A 15,368-nucleotide genomic window follows, 5' to 3' on the forward strand; every position below is an offset into this window, starting at 1 on the left:
TTTAGAATACAATTGGGCAAAAGAGTCAACCGTCTCGGTAACGCACGTGCCATTTGAATAGTGCAAACAACTAGTTTAAACACTTTTAGGCAATGGCACTTAATTCATAAAAGAAGATTTATGCGGAACTAATTTTCTTAAATTAGTAAGAATGGAGTCGGCAGTCGCTAATTTACGAAGTACTAAGAACTAATTCAAAACTAGAATTCAGAAAAATCATTTAGCGCATCCATGACTCTTAGATCATTAAGTCCATGTACACTTTGAGTCAAAGGAGTGTTAATGATTTTATTATTGTATTGTAATAGAAAGGATAAGCCGTTCCAAGAGATAAATTCATGGGTGCAAATAATATTTCTTCAACTACAGAAAGGAGCACTTAACTGCGTGCTGGTGCACCTTACTATTAATATCACGAAGGAGTGTGCGAGATCGTCCGATCGTAGTTCGATTTCACGTACTGGCTTTTATTTATAATATCAAGTGACGGGACTAACAAATCGTACGCCTCATGGTAAGCTACACGCCTTTCCATGCAGTTGCAGTGCTACTCAGAGCTTTAAATCTCAAAGATCTGAAGGGCACTGCCACTGCGCCCGTCACCCTGAGACGTAAGTTGACAAGTCTCATGTGTCTGTAATTTCACCAGCACCCTTTCCCTTCAAAATCGGAACACAGTATTGCTGACATTACTGCTTGGCGGCAGAAATATGTATGGCAGTACTTCCCTGGACGAACTCTTTCACAATTAGATCTACTGCTCACAAATCGGCTGTCGGTTCACAAACCTATACTGAACAGTATGTAGCTACTTGACGCTATCTACGTATCTTTAAGTAGATATAGTATTTTATCTTTATTGGATTGTAATTATCATATTTATATAACATTTAATGACATATTTATTTGTATTTATATTATATTTTATGCGACATAGTAAAACTCGTCCTTACGTACTACTATTTTTTTTACCTAAGATTGTATGGTACCACAAAAGTGTGATATCATCTGCTGATTTCAGAATGTCTATTTTATTTATAAAATAATTTTGGTGTAATTTTCACATTTGACACGTAACTTTAGGTGGTAATAAGCATTTAATTTTTAACAGTTAAATTATGTTGCAGTGGATTGTTAAACGAGGGCTTCCAAGACGAGCATTCTGATAAAAAAGCGCCCATAGACACTGTAGATGACCTTCATATTCCAATACATTTGGATGATGGCACTACACTTAGTAAGTAATCGAACGAATATTTTACAATATTTTAGTGTTTTTCTTATTCCCCAGTTGTATTATTTTTAGCATTCAAGATCGTAACCATCAATAGATTGTTTTGGTCTTTTCTCTAGCGCCTTGTTTCGAGTTCGTCAGCCAGAGTCGCCTTTCGTCATATTGCAACGTGATTCCTTGGCCTTTTTATGGCAAATAAAGGAATTAATATGACGAAAATAGAAAAAGTTATCAACATTGAACTTATGTAATGTAGAAAATTTCACAGAGCCGTATCTATACATGTACACATCTCTTCTCCCCCTCCCCTCTTAGTCTCTCCCACCTCTTTCCTCATACTTTCTTAAATAACTTTAACTACCTCCGTGGCGGAACGTTACCATGCTGGTCTGCCACGCAGAGGTCCCGTGTTCGATTCCCGGGCCGTGAGAAGTATTTGTATGGCCTACATTTATTTATCTCTTGAGTTTGTGTGTAATTTGTGATATTCTGTGGCACCCGCGACACAGGGTTTCCCTATGAGTGTGTGCGTCATTTATTTATTTAAATATTTGGCAATATTGCCTATGCACCTCATCTTCAGCCTTCCTCGTTTATAGATAGCTAATTATTACAAATTCTTATTTTGTACTTTCCATTGTAATATAAAATTGCCCAATTCCATATTTCTTATCAGTTCAAAGGTCATGTCAGTTGTAATTTTTTTGTTTGCTCGGATGTATTAATACGTATTTAGATAAAGTTCATTATCACCATTCGTTGGCGAACGGAAATTATTCATTTTTATGAGTAGAATTAAGCCATAAAGTTTTATCGCATGCATATCCTGTTTATGGAAGCGTATGTACGTATTCGCAAGCATTTTGTAAATCTGTATTAGATTGTTCGACTTAAAGAGTTCTCACTACCTCAAATGGCTTTGGTTGATTCCGCATGACAGTGAGAGTGTTGAATCAATCACTTAAAAATATATATAGTACAATTGAGGATATACACTGTTTACTATACGATGTGAAAACACGATTCCTAAAAATTTCCACGATAGAAAAAAAAAAACACAAACTTACCTCGAAATTTTACAAGAAAACCGCTGTATTCAATGGTTACTTTACATATACAAATGCCTTTTTTTAATATCAACTAAAGTAAATAGAACACGTGTACTATACGATATACATTTTTCAACTGGCTTTAATTCCGTTTGTAAAGAAAAATAAATTCTGAAATAAAACCAGTTTCTCTGGCGCTCGATCTAAGCAAAATTAACCATACTAGTACAAGAAAAATTTAAATTCGAACTGAGATACTATCGACTCTTAACACATTGTCTTCACCGAATGACAAATATTGAAAACGAGTTTATAATGCTTATATTATAACTATTATACTCGAAATTTAATATCTGCATCCAAATTGGCGTATATTAATTATTTATAGGCAATTAATATACGCCATTGGATAAGGGCCAGTGCAAACAGGCGGACGGGAAGGTAGAGGACATTAAATTTATCAAAGGTTAGGTTATGGTGTAATGGGCTGGTGTTCACAACTTGACGACCAGGCGCCATGGTGGGTGTGGTGGGTACAGGGTCCTACTCGTACCACCCAAGCACCTTCGAGAATCCTCATCACCCTTCTTGCTTAAGACTTCGGCAGTCCAAAGTATTCCGCCCTGCAGTTGGCCACGCCGGAGCCTTGCAGTAGTATGTGCGCGGCCGTTTCTTACCCCTCCATGCATACTGTGCATAGAGGGCTGTCCGTAATACTTAGATTGAAAAGGTGTTTATTATATAGACCATAGTTTCCCAAAGTGGACCCTACTGCCTCCCAGTGGGCGCTGAAGAGTCCTAGGTTAGGGACCTCGGAAGCATTTGGGAGGCGTTGATGCTACCTGAATTATCTATATAAACTACACTATAAATATGTAATTTTTTCTTTGTGATTTGTTTGTGTAAACTTAGTATAAAAAAATACGTGTTTTTAATTATTATTTGAGGTGGTTGGCGTTGAAATTTTTTTTAACTTGCCTAAGTGGGCAGAGAACCAAAACCTTTGGGAACCTATGACGATGACCCGTTAAAATGGCAGTTGGAGTTGTTAGAATGCGCAGCTCTTTCCTTTTGAGCTTAAGAAATTTACGAGATAGACTGCCGGTGCTGAGTATGGGGAGTGCATCCCTAGCTTGTCTACAAACCGTAAGGGTTGTCCATGTGATGTAATGAAAAATTTTGTACCTTTGTGTATAGTTGCTCGTGATCATTAAATTTATCCATAATAATTGATAAATTTAATGTCCTCCGCTTTGGTTTTACCTGGCCCTTATATAGAGAATTCGATTGAATTCATTCAAATGAAACATATATATAACATAAATCTTATTTTCCAGACGTACAAACATACAGATATTTCCGTCACAAAAAACAAACTTTGATCTGGGACAATGGGCGTGCGCAGTGGCTTCTCCTGGCGGGCATTGAGCAGGGCGCAACATGTGCTCAGTTGTACGCCATGGGGACGCGAGCGCCGTCCAGTGAAAGACGCGTGCGCATGTAAGTTAGCGCTTAGCTATTAAACTAAGGTTACTAACTTGTTCAATAGGTGGCGCTTTATTAATTTCAACGCTGCGACTGTCAAAAATCGTGTTTTTTATGTTATTTACTGCCACTGGGTTGAATCCCGGTGAAACAAATATATAGGCAACATTTTTAATCAGTTTGGTTCTGACCATACATTCTTTTTAGCTGGAAAAGGGATACCTTAGTAGGGGTCGCATTCAAATTTGTAGAAAATATTCCAGGGTGCCAAATTAAGGGCTCAATCCGGTTTGTTGGATTAAATAAATTTGTATATTCTCCTCTCAGTGAAGTAGAAACGCTTGCCATTGGCGAAATCATCGATTACTTCGATGGGGCCATAACTTTAAAAGAGGAAGAAGAATCCATTTTCCATTTCAATAAAACTTTGCAAATGAATGTAATTCCACGAACTTTTGAGGCCTGTTTTTTTTAGTAAAAAAAAAGCTGGTACCTGGTCATTTCTTATGGTACACGTTTGTTTATTTATGAAGTTTTTTTAGCAGCTGATCGAATCTTAAAACACGCCAAGTAATTCAATGTTGTATTTCAGGTTAAACGTATACGGTCTAAACGAGATCAAAGTGCCCGTACATTCTATAATGACTTTAATCCTGCTGGAAGTCTTCAACCCGTTCTACGTATTCCAGCTGTTCACTGTAGCTGTATGGCTGGCTGAGCCTTATTACTATTACTGCATTGCTGTTGTACTTATGTCGACTTTTGGTGTGACTACCTCCGTTATACAGACGAAGAAGGTCAGTAAATCAAATTGCTACTATATACGGCTAAATAGTTGTTTAAATCCAAATACAGAGATCCGACAACAAGTATATAGAAAAAAAATCGTTGGGTATACTGGTTCGTTCCGTGGCTTAGTTGGCATAGCATCTGTCACGGTTTGCTAGGAGACGTCGGCTCGAATCCGACCGGATCGAAGGAGTACTAAGTGTTCGACCTTTTTATTAATAATTAAAACAAACTAGTGGAGTACTTTCACAAAAAATAATTGAATATCAATTTAATAAAAAGTTAAATCAAATTGATTTAGATTATTTTAGTAGCAGTACCTACATATTTCTGCCGCCAAGCAGTAATGTGCGCATTACTGCGTTCCGGTTTTAAAGGGTGACTTGTCAACTTGTATCTCTGGGTGGCAGGCAGTGGCAGTGCTCCTCAGATCTTTGCGATATAAAGTTCTGACTAGCACTGCACTTGCTATGTACAGGCGTGTCGCTTACCAACCACCAGGCGCACGACTTTTTTGTCCCGTCATTTAGTATCATAAACAAAATTAAACAACATACACGCATATTTAAACTTACTTGGTACTTGGTACTTGGTGTAACGGGCTGGTGTCCGCAACTCGACGTCAAGGCGCTTATACGTACTGAGTATAATTTACCCCAATTTCATGGAAATGTTGTAGACCGGAAAACCGAAATATATTTAATATTTTGTTCTATGTTTTTAATGTGTGACTAGCAATTACTTTTACTACAGCAGTGTATTTAAAAAAAATGTTTTGCTATTGTAAGTAAAAATATAACTAAAGTCTGTTTCAATCCATTTTGAAAAAAATGTAAACAAAACTGTTTGGTTAAAATTCTAAAGCTATCACTCAATAAATCCAATAAGTAACACTCTCACGTATAGTTCGAAGTTTTCAACTTGATATCTCATCACTTTTTCCGACAATATTCATTTGAATAGATCGTAAAATCGTACTTGAAGAATGGTAGTCCAAAAGTGAAGTTATTTGTCAACAATGCAACTATGATTTTTTTTCGTACAACACTATGGTTGCATGATCTCTGTAGTCGATTAGTAAATCATATATTCCAATCGCAATTAAACGAGTATCTAAGTGTACCTAAGTATTTGAAGGACGATTTAAAATTAAGGTTTCGGAGATTCTAAATGTCTTGTATAGGTTATGTAAAAAAAACCGCTAGTATAATTCAATTAAAGAAATCGATTCATACAATTAATTAATCGATTTGTAGTTGGCATTACAATTGGCCATACTAAACCGTCTATGGTCGGGTCAGTGACTTGTTTGTTTACTTTTTGTTCAAAATGGATTGAAAAGAAATATAATTTGCCTTGGCTTTTTATTATCATTCCGGTATTTCAAAAGAAAGTATTCTCTACTTTATATGTGTTACTTGAAGTTTAGGTACAACATGTACCTAAAGGTACATGTTCTCTGTCTATTCTGACCTGTGCTGATTATACAAATAAGGTTTAGTTTCTTTTAACTCATTAAGCCAAGGAGGTTCTTGGTTATATTATTCATAACCTTTTATAATATTTATTTTAACTGAATAGCATGTTAAATTTGTATTGAATTGATATTCAATTATTTTTTGTGAAATTACTCCACTAGTTTCCGTGGCTTAGTTGATATCAAATCGCTATTCATTGTATTAATTACATTTTTATTGAATATCAATTCAATAAAAATTTAATTAATACAGTGAATAGCGCCATCTCTCGCCAGCACTGGTAGCTGTAAAGGTACTAACTGGGTGATAAATCTTTCATAGATTTCTCATAGATGGCGCTACGACTAAAAAGTCGTTGAAAAACCAAATACAAAGACACGACGCAAGCACATAGAAAAATTCGTGAGGTCCGTTGGTTCGTTCCGTGGCTTAGTTGGTATAGCGTCTGCCACGGTTTGCTAGAAGACGTCGGCTCGAATTCGGCCGGATCGAAGGAATTTTTTCTAAGTGTTCGATCTTTGTATGAATATTATGTTATTCATATATTTTTTGTAAAAATACTTTTATTAGCAGTAGAGCTTTTTGTGAAAGAGTTCGTCCAGGGAAGTACTGCCACCAATGCCTGCCGCCAGTTAGTAATGTGAGTATTACTGCGTTCCGGTTTGGAAGTGTAAGGGTGCTGGTAAAGTTACAGGCACTTGGGACTTGTCAACTTATGTCTTAGGGTGACGGACGCTGGGGCAGCGCCTCTAAGGTCATTGCGATTTAAAGCCCTGAGTGGCACTGCAACTATTATGGATAGGCGTGTCACTTATCAACAGGCACACGACTTGTCCGTCCCATCACTTGGTATTATAAAAAAAAATACTTCACATTATTTATGTGCCTCAACTTGCCTCGATCCGTAGGTCAGGTGTTAGTTACATAGCTGTAGCTACGTTGAGGCAACAGAGACTGGTTCAAGTCTAATCGAATCCAAGGAATTTTTCTTCGTCTTTGAATTTTGTAGCCATTTGTTCTCAGAACCAACGAAACCTCCGCGCAACGGTGGAAGCTTACGACACTGTTCAGCTGTGGGACGGTCGTACCGTGGACAGCCGCTCTATTGCACCAGGAGATATTATAATACTACCGCAGCATGGTTGCATTATGCATTTCGACGCCGCTTTGCTTACAGGGGCAGCCATTGTTAACGAGAGCATGTTAACAGGTAAACCACTACCACTACAATGTACCACTTAATGATTATATTATTAAGTAGTAGACATGTACGCCGGCGATTTTTCCACCCTTTTTTTTTCTTTTTTTTTTTTTTTTTGACGGGGTTGAAATCTTTATGGACACCCCTGAGCCCACGGAGACTTAGGGGTTATGTGGGGACCCTCCCTCCACACTGGAAGGCCTACCCCACTAAAACCCCCCCGGGTTTCCCTCTCGCCGGTTGAGTCGGCGCCGTGGGATCAGTGAACATTCACCACGACGCCGCCCGGCCGCCCTAGCTTGCGCCAGGGCTCCCGCGCCAACGGAGGGACGAGTCGGTTGTCCTCCGACCCGCCCCCCAGACGAGTGAGGCCGTGTAATGTAGGCTCCGGAGTCCCTGTCCAGAGCCCGCTGGTCTCACTAGGGGATCAGGCGAGCAGCGAACTGCCTTCGCCTTCTCCCCGTACGTCTGCGCCGGAGCGGGTGCGCGTCCGCCGCGTCCTCGCGCACCCGCTCCGCGGCCTCCTTTTGCGACATAACCTCTGTGCAAAAGGAGGCCATCGCCTCCCAGGACTCCTCGCTATCGAGCATGGCGGCAACCACGCTCGGCAACGAGAGGTCCTGCCCTATAGTCCCCGTCAGAGTGCGGCGCTGCTCATCCCACCGGCTACACACCTCTAGGGTGTGCTGCGCGGTGTCATCCGCAGCGCCGCACTCGTGGCACGACGGGGACGGTTCCCTCCTCGCCACCTTGTGCAGGTAGTGACCGAAGCAACCGTGCCCGGTCAGCACCTGCACAAGGTGGTACGCGATTTTTCCACCCTGCCGATGCCTGCGGAAAATTGTTGTATTTCAACGAAGTATGAGCTTTGTTAATGATTTACTAAGAAAATCAACTGCCAAGTTTCATTCATCCTTGTATAATTTCTTGAAATGTTGATACTTTCAGACAAAAAATGGTTTTTTCACTTCTTATGCTCTTAAAGTACGTATTTATGCTGGGTACAGGCTGCATAAAATAGGATTTTATGCTCTAGTGCATAAATTTAAAAAATCATCACATTAAATATGTCTAATTGTTGTAATTTTACATTCAATTTTAATTAAATAATCGTTTATTTGTAACATTGCTGTTTAATTTCCTCGCAATCGAAGTGAAAAGCAGAGTAACTCGTTCATAAAGCCCATTTTACCCTCGACTTACTCGTCTCGGGTAAAATGACGTGTTTTATGAACTTGTTGTACAATCTACTATTTTTTGTATGGGAAAGAATACATTTCTTATTTTGAACCACGAATGGCGGGAAGTGTTATGTGTTTGACTTGCTTACAGTATAACTCCAAAAAAAAAAAACCATCTGTAAGCATTTGCAAATTTAGGTGTAGAGGCTGTAGAGGCGTCAAAATTTCTGAATATTTTATGTATTTTTCAAATACATAACACGGTCTGAAAAACACTAAAATGAATACATTTTAAACCGAAAACTTGTGTACTTTGGTACAGTACTTGAAAAAAAAAAAAAACAGAAATGTTGCCGCCTCTTAACTCGAAAATTCTACTAATTTACTATCGCGGATATCTCTCTAACGAGCCATTTTCCTGACACGCTCATTTTCAACCTCGTAATATCTGTTGGGCGGGCACAGATAATCCGAATGACGCGATTATACGTACTTTACAATAAATATTCATATAAATCATTGATGCGGTTTATTTTGAATTATGATAATTTTCGTGACAGTGTTGTAAACTTATTTTAGAGTTTATACAATCTCTAAGGGTTTTGGTTGATTACGCATAACAGTGAAAGTGGAAAAAACATGTAGTAGCATTTGGAATATACTTACACTGATTAGTATATGGTGTGAAAACACATTTCTCAAAAATTTTCACAATAGACAAAAAAAAACACAAACTTACTTCGAAATTTTACAAGAAAAATGCTGTTTTCAATAAGTAGGCACTATGGCACTATATATACCAATAATTTTTTTATGTCAACTGAACTGAATAGAACACGTATAGTATACAATATACATTTTTCAAATGGTTTTAGTCTAGTTTGTAAAAAAAGAAATTCTGAAATACAGCCAGTGTTACTGGCGCTCGAATCGCGCAAATGGAACCGATTTAATACGGGAAAAACTTAATTTCGAGTTGAGGTAGTATCGACTCTTAACAATCTTTTAAACTGATGTTATCCTTTCAACAGGCGAATCAGTACCGGTGACAAAGACATCTCTGCTCCATATAAATAAGACCTTCGATCTTAAGGAACACGCGTCCAGCGTTCTCTTCTGTGGCACCAAGGTCATACAGACGCGGTACTACAATAATGAGCCTGTTAAGTACGTATTAGTCTAGTATTCGAAAATAGTATAAAAAGACAACTTTTCGCCGCGTCAATGCTTACACGTCACTCAGAGCGTAGTGTTGTCACATTATTAATTTTAATTGTAGCTACAGGGGCCTTACCATGATATTTATTAAAACGAGTCACTAACTAAGCAGTTCAATTTAGGTTCCTAAATTGAATCGCTAAAATTCCTACCATGAGCTAATTAAAACTGACTCGTATTTCAGCCGCTAACTAGCGAATGTATGAAGGATGGATTTCAAAGAAGTTGCGACTCAATTTAGGTTTTCGTTTGGCGTTGGCGTAAATGCTGTTGACACTATCGTTTTTAAGACGTCGTGGTACGAATAAGCTTAACTGACTTGTTTAGGTTTAAAGTTAAATCTCAATAAGAGTTCATGGTAAGACTGCAGTAGCACGATAGGTCACGACTTGCGCGAGAGTGACATAAAGCTCTCGCAACAAATCCTCCGATCCGCTTGAATTCGATCCAACGTCTTCTAGCCAACCATACCAGACTATGCCGACTAAGCCATAGAACGAACCAGCGGACCTGTCAAATTTTTCTGTGTTGTTGTTGATTTTTTCTATGTGGGCGTTACTTGGCCAGGTTCAGGTTACAGCTACCAGCAGCTGAGTAGAGATGTCGCTGTAATGATTATAATTAATTTTATTTTAGGATGTTTCACCACCATCATATTAAATATTTTTTTCGGTCAAGGTCAAAGTCAAATAATCATTTATTCCATAGGTAAAATTTTTACACTTGAAAACATCATTGTTTTTAAGCTACTGCTCGTTCACTACGCTGGCCTTCCTGAGAAGAACGAGCAAGAAACTAGGGATTGCTCTTTTCAAATAAATGCTATATAAAGTAGACTCTTGTTGTCTTTCCATACTTATTTATCTACAACATACTCTTAAATTTTGTAATATGACTTTTCAATTAAAATAATTTTAATGTAAGTTTTAAACTTAGGAAATGATAATCTTAATGTATTCTGCGGAATCTTATTGTAAAAACAGTTCCCCATAAATCGGAAGACGTTGTTTGATAGAAGACGTTGATTGTAATCCAGCCGGGTCGAAGGAATTTTTTCTAAGTTTTCAACCAGTTTAATAATTATTACAAACTAGGTTCTTTATTTATTTATTCATTTATTGCATTGTCACACTTGTATTATTTTGTACAGTGGCTTGTAAATGTAACAACCTGTCAGGGCACAGCAAATTGATGAGGGCACTTACTCATAATAAAAATAATGAAATGAACACGGGAAACATGATTTGAAAAAATAAGATATTCATCACAGTATTCTCGTGCCATAATGCTATAAATCATAGTATAAAACAAAATTATTATATATTTGGATGCTATTTTTTATGTACAATTTTTTTAAATGTCCATATCAGTAGTGTAGATATTTATTTACTTAATTACTGTAACTCATATATTTGAACTAAACCACACAAGGCTACGCCTGTCTCGGAAACAAAGCATGTCTGTTTTTAACAGACTTCAAAAAAAAGGAGGATGTTCTCAGTTCGACTCTACGTTTTTTTGTATGTAAGTTTCGCGATAACTCCGGTATTTGTGAACCGATTTTCATGATTCTTTTTTGTTGGAAAGAGGGTACCTCCATAGTGGTCCCATTTAATTCTCTACAGGTGGCTGTTCACGCATGAAGATTCATTTTTATAAATAGCGCCTAACATATATTATAAGGAGCAATTATTTCAATGGTGGATTTTGCTATTCTTTAATTCAATGCGTTTCTCTCTCAATATAATTTGAGTTGTGAGAACCGATTTTTATTATCTCCTGTGTCAAGTCCCGTATAGTGGCGAACTAGAGGATGAATCCGGGTTTGTGCACTATCCGGTAACCTAAATTATATGTAATTCCACGTATTTTGAGGTCGGTTTTTTTAGTACTCTGTACTGAGATTATTATAATATCAAGTGACGGGACAAACAAGTCGTGTACTTGATGGCAAACTACACGCCTGTCCATAGCAGTTGTAGCACCACACAGAGCTTTAAATCGCAAAGATCTGAGACTAAGTTGACAAATCCCATGTGCCTGTAATTGCATCAGCACCTTTAACCCTTCAAAACCGTAACGCAGTAATGCTAACATAACCGCTTGGCGGCAGAAATAGACAATGTAGCAGTACTTAACGAATTCTTACATTAATCTTGAATAACCGAGTAGCTATGCGGTATAAGGCAACAATAATTAATTTAAAAGCAATATAAAATACATAAAAATACATAACAAAAATTATGCTTATTTGAAAACAAAAACAAATTATGGCATTATTAAGAAACTAATTTTAAGGTACTTTCACAATCTAACCATATGTATTACGGATTATGCTGCTTGTTTAATTATTTTTATACATGAAAATAGTATCCAAATATAAAATAATCATTTAAAGTAATATTGTAGAAAAATATATTAAATGTGATTATTTGTTTTTCCAGAGCTTTGGTCCTTCGAACCGGCTACTACACGAGCAAAGGGCAACTCGTCCGCAGTATTCTCTACCCAGTGCCTGCTGACTTCAAGTTTGACCGCGACTCGTACAAATTTATCATAATTCTCACTTTCATCGCTGCTATTGGACTCGCTTATACCGTCGCTCTCAAGGTATTCACTCTTGTGACTGTACATAAATCACACATTCACACAATTACACACACAAAAGAGTGTGATAATTATAACAATTTATGAAAAAACCGACCTCATAAGTTTGCTTGTCCGTTTTATTTTCATTGGAATTACATTTGTGTGCCAGGTTTTAATGAAATCAGTTAACGGGAATTGAGTGAAATTTAGGAAATCGGTTTCATCCCCTAATTTGCCATCCTTAGACTAGGAATATAATCTCCAAATTTGAATGGTACCACTACAACAATATATGTACAATACCCCTTTATCAACAAAAAAGAATCATCGAGATAGGTTCACACACGTCGGAGTAATTGCGTACACATGCACGCCTCTCCTATTTAAAAATTCAAAGCTAATTTTAGGCAATATAAGAGGTATTTGGAAGAGATATCAAAAAAAATAATAGTAATAATGTGCCAGTAAATCACATCAATTAGCTGGTCTTAAAGTAAAAGTCATTTCCTTATGTGTAAATATTCTATATTTATACATAATAATAAGGAAATGACCATAATATTATTTTTTAAATTTATTCATTTAAAGTTTACTGCACACAAATAGTACAAATATTGGATTTAGTTAGCTTAGGAGCTAGTAGGTTAATTTCTTTAAACGACTAATGTGCTGTCAATTTTTTTTTTTTTTTTTTTTTTAAATGTTTATTCATTGTACAGTCGGCATTAATACAAACAAAGGTAGGGACCATCCTATTAAGTAAATAAATACCTGTGTCAGGAGGTCCCGCTACTATATTAATAGTACAACACCATCAAATCTCTATTTTAATAAGAGTAAAATGGATTATTATTACTATTATTATTATACCATTGGACATTCTCTATGACTCACTGACTTAATTATTCACATCCTATAGATTTTAAGGCTTTCGTGATTATTCACTAAATGACAGGATTGTTACCACGATATGACTTTTTATTTTCCCGAGATTTCGGAACGGTTACGCGCTCATGGTCACGGGTTGACTTTGTAACCGTTCCAAAATGCCGGGAAAATAAGTAGAATGTTGGTGTGAAAAGTGAAGAATGAATGTGTGAAGATTCGAGGTCCAGCCGGATCGAAGGATTTTTTTCTAAGTGTCGATTAAATTTTTAACAAACTAGTGGAGTCATTTTCACAATAATTGAATGTTGTGGTGGTAAAACACCCAAACATTCGATAAATTTAATTTCAGTTATTATTAAAACGGCACCACTAATCAGCTGCTGGTAGCTGTAAAAGTAGCTGGCCGAGTGAATAATTAGTTTTGTCACAGATGGCGCTACGACAAAAAAGTCGTTAAAAAACCAAAACAACAAGCACATAGAAAAATTTGTAAGGTCCACTGGTTTGTTCCGTGGCTTAGTTGGCATAGCGTCTGGCACGGTTTGCTAGCAGACGTTGGTTCGAGTCCAGCCGGATCAAAGGAATTTTTGCTAAGAATCTTTGCATTAATAATTATAAAGTCATATCGTGGTAAGAAACCTGTAATTACGTACACACTCAACATAACCCCGCACTAGGAAAACTCTGTCGCGGGTACCATGGACTTACGAGAGAAATAAATGTAGGCCATACAAATATTTCTCCCGGCCCGGGAATCGAACCTGGGACCTCTGCGTGGCAGTCCGGCATGGTGACAGTTCGGCCACGAAAGCAGTGTAATTAGTGATAATCATTCACATTCTGTTCCAGGCATCCCGCTCTTTAAGTCCAGGCGATATTACACTAAAAGCCTTGGACATAATAACTATAGTAATACCGCCAGCTTTGCCCGCCGCCATGACTGTGGGTCGACTGTACGCCGTGACGCGATTAAAGAAAGCAAGAATCGCTTGCTTAAATACTCGCGCCGTCAATGTTAGCGGATCGTTGGATTGTATCTGTTTTGATAAGGTGAGTTTTTTACGTTGCACTAACTAGCAATATCTGTAGGTGAGAGGCAAAGAACCTAAAGTGCCAAGTAGAATTTTTTGACTACAAAGCGTTTTAAAGAAAACGAGGCTTTGAATTACGCGTTTAAAATTAATCGTAAGGTGAAAATTAACATTGCGTGATTTTTAGCATCCTAAAGCAATTTTTGTAAAAACTTATGATTTAAGGTTCTTTGCCTCTCACCTACCAGAAGCAACAATAAAAGATTTAGTGCTACTGTGTAATTTTTTGCATGTGCAGTGGGCGGTACTTCTAAGGAACTTGATACTTTCTCTTTTCAAAAAAAAATTAAAACCATTTTCTTAAAATCACCGTGTGCCTGTTTTAGAATAAATATTGGGAGCGACTCGGACACTGACACTGCTTCTGATTCTGAAGAAATTGAAGGATTATAATACAGTATTATATCGTTATATTTCTTTTGTAAATATGAAACATTGTTGTCAGTTTAATTTGTCTATTATGTCAATAAGTACCTATTTAATCGTGTAACAAATATTGTAACGTACTATATATTGCATATCATTTCTGCAACTTGCCAGACAAGCAAACTCAATTTTTTTTAATAATTCCATAAACATTTAAGTGTCCAAATAAAATTTTTAAAATACAATAGTTTTTTGAGGGTCTTACTTACTACCCCTATTGTTGACGTTACAAATAGAAACACGCTATGTAATATTGAACCAAGTATAAAGGTTGATGCGGTGGTATAGATTTTTTTATTCCAATTTTGCGTTCGCATTAAAAAACAAATAGTTTTTTAAAGTTTCGTATCATGTTCTTTCCCCACAGACCGGCACCCTGACAGAAGACGGCCTCGACATGTGGGGTGTAGTCCCCGTAAGTGTTGCGACGACCCCACCGCGTCTCGGGCGCGCCTTGAGGGACCCCAGTCAACTCAACGACCTGCACGACTTGAAGATGGGGATGGCCACGTGCCATAGTTTGACATTGCTCGATGGAATGCTGGCTGGAGATCCTTTGGACCTTAAGGTGTCTCTACCAAACCGTCTCAATAACAATTAAATAAATCGAAATATTTTTTTTTATCAAAATTACTTTATTTCACACGTAACTCAATAAAAAAATTTAAATTTAATTAATAATAAAACAAACTTTCTTTTTATATAGATTTTAAGACTCGCGGTTATTCACTAAATGGTT

At 37.2% G+C, this 15,368-nt stretch overlaps 1 protein-coding gene across 1 annotated transcript in view; it reads left to right on the forward strand.

Annotated features, from left to right (window-relative positions):
- The window catches only part of LOC113228273 (probable cation-transporting ATPase W08D2.5), a 37,971-nt gene that overhangs the window by 6,002 nt on the left and 16,601 nt on the right, over positions 1-15,368 (forward strand). The window contains exons 4-11 of the mRNA XM_026461539.1: positions 1,128-1,237; positions 3,621-3,783; positions 4,361-4,565; positions 7,059-7,245; positions 9,449-9,584; positions 12,080-12,245; positions 13,962-14,162; positions 14,997-15,213. Coding sequence (XP_026317324.1) covers positions 1,128-1,237; positions 3,621-3,783; positions 4,361-4,565; positions 7,059-7,245; positions 9,449-9,584; positions 12,080-12,245; positions 13,962-14,162; positions 14,997-15,213 — 1,385 coding nt within the window. The remainder of the gene's footprint in view (positions 1-1,127; positions 1,238-3,620; positions 3,784-4,360; positions 4,566-7,058; positions 7,246-9,448; positions 9,585-12,079; positions 12,246-13,961; positions 14,163-14,996; positions 15,214-15,368) is intronic.

This window comes from Hyposmocoma kahamanoa, unplaced genomic scaffold (genome assembly GCF_003589595.1).
Source record: "Hyposmocoma kahamanoa isolate Upper Pololo Valley unplaced genomic scaffold, ASM358959v1 224, whole genome shotgun sequence".
Taxonomy (NCBI): domain Eukaryota; kingdom Metazoa; phylum Arthropoda; class Insecta; order Lepidoptera; family Cosmopterigidae; genus Hyposmocoma; species Hyposmocoma kahamanoa.